Raw genomic sequence first — 6,000 nt, 5'->3', positions numbered from 1 at the left:
CCAGAGAAGCTAAGTTCTGCTGCCAGGCTCTGGCAGTGAGACAGTCCCTTCCAAGCTCTCTGGCCACCCAGAGCTGCTCGGAGGCCGCCTACAGGTGCAATTCAGGCACTGCGGCCTGGGCGGCGGGACCGGGAGGGTGCGAGCCCTAGCCCATCAGCATCTCTGCCTGGGCAGGACCCCCGCGTGCCCGCTGCCCTCTGGCCTCGTCTGGCTTCCCCTCCTCTGCCCCGGCGCGGTTTGGAAAGGAAGCTGGGAGCCCTCTGAGGCTCCGCAGACTCGGATTTGGGAGGGGGTGGGGCGCGGCCGAGGCTTCCCCTCGAATCTGCGGCCAGCTCGGCTCCGGGAAAGTTTTTCAAAGTTCCCAGCAGCGCCTGCCCAGGTCGCCTCTGCCCGGCAAGCAGACGGCGGCCAGCGCGCCAGCCTCGCCGCCGCCGCTTCTGCCGCCAGCTGCGCGCTCTGGGCGGCTTGCTCACTCGCTCGCGGGAAGCGGGCCGGGCTCCCGGAGGGCAGGCCCTCCTACAGGGGCGAAAGCCGCGGCTGACGCAGGCAGCACGGAAGGCGGAAGCCGCCCCGCTCCGATCGCTCAGGCAGTGCCGAGGCGCCTACACCTGGGGCTCCGACAGGAGGCCAGAGGCGCTCGGCGCGAGGTGCCCAAGGGGGCGGTCCGCGCAGGGGGCCCTGGGCGTCAAACTGGCCCCGCGCGTCCCTGAGCAACGGAGCCTTCATGTTCCTTCCAGCCTCCTGCCCTTCTTCCCGCCTGGACCCAAACACCCGAGGGCAGGGGTCTACGCTGGGCCCTCAGACGTCTACGTGGCCCTGCGCGTCTCCCACCCTCAACCCCTTCTAAGTTCTTTCCAGTACTCCCCCTCCCCATCCTTTGGGAGGGAAGGGGCGTGTCGCTGGTGGTCACGCCCCTCATGAATATTAATAAGCACGCATGCGCCTGTCCTGCGCGCTGGGTAGAGGTGGCCAGCCCCAGCCGCGGCTCCCAGACGGGCTCTCTGAGTCCCTCTCCGAGAGCCGGGCGGGCACGCGTCATTGTGTTACCTGCGGCCGGGCCGCGAGCTGGGCTCGGGTTTTTATTTTTTTATTTTTTTTCCTTCCTCCCCTCCCTCCCTCCTTTCTGAGCAGCTGATCTGAAAGGGAATAAAAGGCTGCGCATAATCATAATAATAAAAGAAGGGGAGCGCGAGAGAAGGAAAGAAAGCCGGGAGGTGGAAGAGGAGGGGGAGCGCCTCAAAGAAGCGATCAGAATAATAAAAGGAGGCCGGGCTCTTTGCCTTCTGGAACGGGCCGCTCTTGAAAGGGCTTTTGAAAAGTGGTGTTGTTTTCCAGTCGTGCATGCTCCAATCGGCGGAGTATATTAGAGCCCGGACGCGGCGGCCGCAGGGGCAGCGGCGACGGCAGCACCGGCGGCAACACCAGCGGCAGCACCAGCGCGAGCAGCAGCGGCGGCGGCGGCGTCCCGAGTGCCCGCGGCGCGCGGTGCAGCGATGCGGTCCCCACGGACGCGCGGCCGGCCCGGGCGCCCCCTGAGCCTCCTGCTCGCCTTGCTCTGCGCCCTGCGAGCCAAGGTAGGAGTCTACCCGGCCCCCCTCCCAGCCCGCCCTCTCGTTTCCCTCGCGGCGCCTGGACGCCTGCGATTGAGCGCCTGTAGCAGCCTCGGGAGCCCCAGGGCTCCTGCTCCTGCCTGGGCCCCTACGCCCGAGAGGCTGCACCTGGGCTGTAGGAGCCCCTGGGCTCCTAAATGTACCCCCAGGCTGGGCAGGGCTTGCTTGCTCCCCGGGAACAGTCGTGTCGGATTTCTCCCACACTCCAGCCTCCTAAGCCCGGGAATCACGTTAAGCCCTTGCACCCAGTTTTGCAAAATTATCTTCACTTGGCGCCAAGGGCTCGTCGGGGCGGGCGGGGAAGGAGTCTCCACTTCCACCCTCGAAGAAAACAACTTTCCCCTGTGCTGACCTCCCTCCCTCCCCTGCCGGCAGGTGTGCTGGGCCTCCGGTCAGTTCGAGTTGGAGATCCTGTCCATGCAGAACGTGAATGGGGAGCTGCAGAACGGGAACTGCTGCGGCGGCGCCCGGAACCCAGGGGACCGCAAGTGCTCCCGCGACGAGTGTGACACGTACTTCAAAGTGTGCCTCAAGGAGTACCAGTGGCGCGTTACGGCCGGGGGGCCCTGCAGCTTCGGCTCGGGGTCCACGCCTGTCATCGGGGGCAACAACTTCAACCTCAAGGCCAGTCGCGGCAACGAACGCAACCGCATCGTGCTGCCTTTCAGTTTCGCCTGGCCGGTGAGTGACTGCCGGGCCGGCCTGGGGTCCGCACCCGCGAGCGGAACCCTGATTTCTCTTGAGAGAGGAGAGGGATTTACAGCGCCTTGGCTGGAAACTCGGCATTAACCCAGGACGTCTTTGGGGTGGGGTGTTAGGGAGCTGAGACTGTGTAGCTAGATCTCAGCAGGCCCCAGTCCCAGTCCTTTTTGCTAAGAGCACACAAGTGAGACCCCAGAGGGGATTGTGGGGCGAGGCTCCCAGGAAGGCCGGTTGAAACTTGCAACTTGAAGGCCCCAGAGTAGCCGCCCGAGCCAGGAGGTCATTATAGATGATCTTTGCTCAACCAATTAAACCTGATGCGCAGTGGAAGGCGGCTCTGCACAATTCTGGCCTTCGAACGCCGTCCAAATTGGCACCTTCCCGTTTCCCGTGAGCAGCCGAGAAGGCGGGTGTGTCCTTCCTGGAGGGTGTGGGGAGCCCGCTTCCCGCTGCTCCCCGGGAGATTTCGGTGCGTGCGGGGGCGCGCTCTGGGCCGGGTGTAAGGCCTGGGTCCACCGCCGCCTCGGGGTGGGGGTGTCCCGGCTTTTGCCGGAGCCCTGGGCCAGGGAGCCTCCGCCCCCTGCCGGTCCCTTCCTGCCCTCGCCCCCGCGCGGTGTAGCCCTTGTGGCCTCACTTCCAGCGGTTCCCGGGCTCGGGAACAGCTGTGTTTGCAAACTTCCCCGGGAAGGGCGGGGGTACGCCCTCGTCCGGCGGGCGCGCGGGCCCTTGCGAGCGTTCGGGGGCGTGCGGAGGCCTGGAAGGGGCGGCCGTTGGAGGCAGCCCCCGCCGGTGCAAGTGCAAAGGACCCCCACCCCGCTAGCCGCTCCAGGCAGTGGCCCTGGCAACATCTCGAAATGGGTGGAAAGATGAGCGCGATTACAGAAGGGGAGGAAAGGGGAAAATGTTGGTGCCCTCTGCCCCGCTCCTGCTGTCCAGGAGGCGTGATACGGTGCCAGGACTGGAGCTTGGCCCGGCCTGTGCTGGGCGGGTGGGTGGTGAGAGGGGGAGCTCGGGGCCCGGGGGAATTACTCGCCGCCACGTGCTCTGATGGGGCGCACTCTGCTGCCTCCTATCGCGGGCTCGGGTTGGGATCGCAACTCTGGGAAGGGAGGGGAGAAAGTCAGCCTTGGAGCGTGTGAGAAGATGGGATGGCTCTCCAGGCCCGCGTTTACTGGAGCTGGCGTTATAAAGTGCCCTCTGCCTGGGTGAGATAAGACAGTTATCAGAAACATGCCATTAAAGGAGACTTATAAAAACCTGTGGTTTGTGGAATTCTTTCAGGATGAAGGACTGAGTCTGTTGTGGGATCTCATTTTTACGAAGAGAGTTTATCTTGTTTGTTAATCCCCTATTAGGGAGAACTTTAAAGAGGCTGGCCACTTTTTAATCTGGCTGGGGCCAAGTTACTGTGACGACCGACCGCCGCCCTTGCCCTTGACAGTGTGTTTGGAGTTTTCCTGGGAAGGGGCCTGCAGGTGGTTCCACCCTCCCAAGGAGGATCGGTCTGGAGCCCCTCGCTTTTCACAAGACCATAAAAGGAATCTTATTACTGATGTGGAAAAGCTGCAGGGCTGGCTGAGGTTCATTTTGAAGAGTAGGGTCAGAGAAAGGGCTGGTTTGAACACAGGGAGCCTTGCTCCCCAGGCTGGCTCGGGAAAGTGACCCAGAAGGTGTGTCTGTCCCCTTTTGACACTTGGCAGAGAGCCCTAGACGGGAAGAGCGGAAGCGGCGTGTGAGGGCAGAGACGATTGATTTGCTGGTGCTCTTCTGTGGTTTCTGGCCCCACGGGTCACCAACCATGAAAAAGACTCTCGGCTTTTCTAGAAGGGGGCAGGGGGGAGACCGCTGGGGCTGCACGGAGAGTGAGGTTCTTTTGAAACTGAGCCAAATGCCCATGTCCCTCATAAACAAGTCCCCACCCCACTGCCCCAAAACGGCCTGGGCCTGCTGTGCAACGTGAGCTTCCTGTCTCAAGAGGGAGAGTGAAGTGGAGGTGTCCTGTTATTTTCCTCAGTGAGGTTGGAGAAACACCCTGGTCTGTAACTTTCAAGAATGATTCCAGGGCGAGTGTTAAGTGAAAGCTCTTAAGGAGAACGGATAAGTCATTGAAGTAGATAGCACAGCTTCATCTAGTTTGGCAATTAAATATTAATAAGCATGTCTATTTAAAGCTGATTTGTTGAAGAGGTGACAGCTGAACTTGGTATAGAATTCAAGATCGAACAAGGAGGATATAGGGGTTTTTGTTTTAAGTCAAACCACCTTGAACTTCCCGGCACCCAAGTTTCTAACCCTTAGGCAGTCCATGTGGGTCCTTCCCGAGTTTGCTGACAGTGGCAGAGCTGTGGTTCAGGGTACACAGAAGATCAATCTAGAAGGTGGGATAATTCGTGTCATTTGCTTGGAATTATGACCCCAATAAACAACTGCTCATGTTCTGGAGGGGAAGAGGAGGAAATGATTGAGTCTGATTCAAGAGCAAACCACGGGCCATTATCCCTGGGAGAAGCTCTGTGATGGTGGCCTGCCCTCTGGAGAGTATTTGATTGTGTCCCTCTTCGGGTCCACTGCCCCAGCCCCAGCCTGGTGGTGGTTTTCTTCCGGGGCTTCTAATCACTGTAGCAGTGCTGCTAGGCGGGGCTTGACTTGAAGCAACTAGGCTGATTTATGATCCTCCAATCAGGGTCGTGCTGATAAGACCATCCATTATGAGAGGTAATTGGGCTCAACGGGAAATGATTGGGGAATAACCATTTAGAACTCGCTGAAATGGTTAAGTTGCACTTCCCAAAATTAGTACCAAATCCCAGGAGTGTCTGCTTATTAAAAATACATTAGTGTAATTACCACTACCCAGCCCCAAAAGCTTTTTAGGAACTCCAGAACCCCAGCTGTAGTAGCTGGGTTGATGCTTTGCTGGCCCTGGAGTGAAGTGTCTCTGGAGAAACTTTTGGGGAAAACAGCTGAGGTACCTGGTCTCTTGGCCTTGTATTTAAATGCTATTGACTGTGTTAAAAGGCTTGCTGAGATCAGCTGCATCTTTGAGGCAAATCCCTTCGAGTGTGATTTCTTGTGTACCACCTCTGGCCTCCTTCAAGCTTTAGGCCTCAATAACCAACTGCTAGGGGTTTGGGTAAATCAGATGCCACAAGGTTAGTCACAGATTGTAATTGACATGTCCTTGCCTTTCTGCTTTCTGCTGTGCTTCCTGGTCCCTGGGCTTTGGCAGATGTGTGGCCAGGTAGAGGGAGGGGCTTCTCATTGGAACTGGCTCCCTTCTGCAACCAGAATGTACCACCCACGTGGTCTGCGTGCACACAAACAGCATGCATGTGTACGTGCTCAGAGCATGCGTGGGGAAAACACCCTTTGCCCTAAGACTCTTACCTCCAACTAAAGCGATGAAATGATATGTCTGCGTTGCAAAACCAGCCTTGGGAGAAAGTTGAACAGTGCTTACTTTGTACTGTGTGTCTGTGGAATGACTGCACCCCACATGGAATCCCTACTCAAGATACTTTGATTTCTAATAGTTTTTTCCTCTTCCAGGTGTAACCTCTTGTGTATCCTGCCTCCTTGTTGTCTTGTTTCTTTAGCAACTCATTCAAACGGCCAGCACTTACATGTGTTTGCAACACACCAACTCCACTCCCGTAATTCTCCAGGGACTGCAAACATTTTTTTCAAG

At 58.5% G+C, this 6,000-nt stretch overlaps 1 protein-coding gene across 2 annotated transcripts in view; it reads left to right on the top strand.

Moving 5' to 3' along the window:
• JAG1 (jagged 1) overlaps window positions 978–6,000 on the top strand; it is a 38,412-nt gene continuing 33,389 nt past the window's right edge. For both annotated transcript variants that reach the window (XM_005672699.3, XM_021077352.1), the window contains exons 1-2: window positions 978–1,574; window positions 1,986–2,291. In XM_005672699.3, coding sequence (XP_005672756.1) covers window positions 1,494–1,574; window positions 1,986–2,291 — 387 coding nt within the window. In that variant the 5' untranslated portion in view covers window positions 978–1,493. The remainder of the gene's footprint in view (window positions 1,575–1,985; window positions 2,292–6,000) is intronic.

Source organism: Sus scrofa, chromosome 17 (assembly GCF_000003025.6).
Source record: "Sus scrofa isolate TJ Tabasco breed Duroc chromosome 17, Sscrofa11.1, whole genome shotgun sequence".
In the NCBI taxonomy this organism is placed as follows: Eukaryota; Metazoa; Chordata; class Mammalia; order Artiodactyla; family Suidae; genus Sus; species Sus scrofa.
Note: the sequence above shows the minus strand (reverse complement) of the source record. Positions and strands in the feature narration are given on the sequence as shown.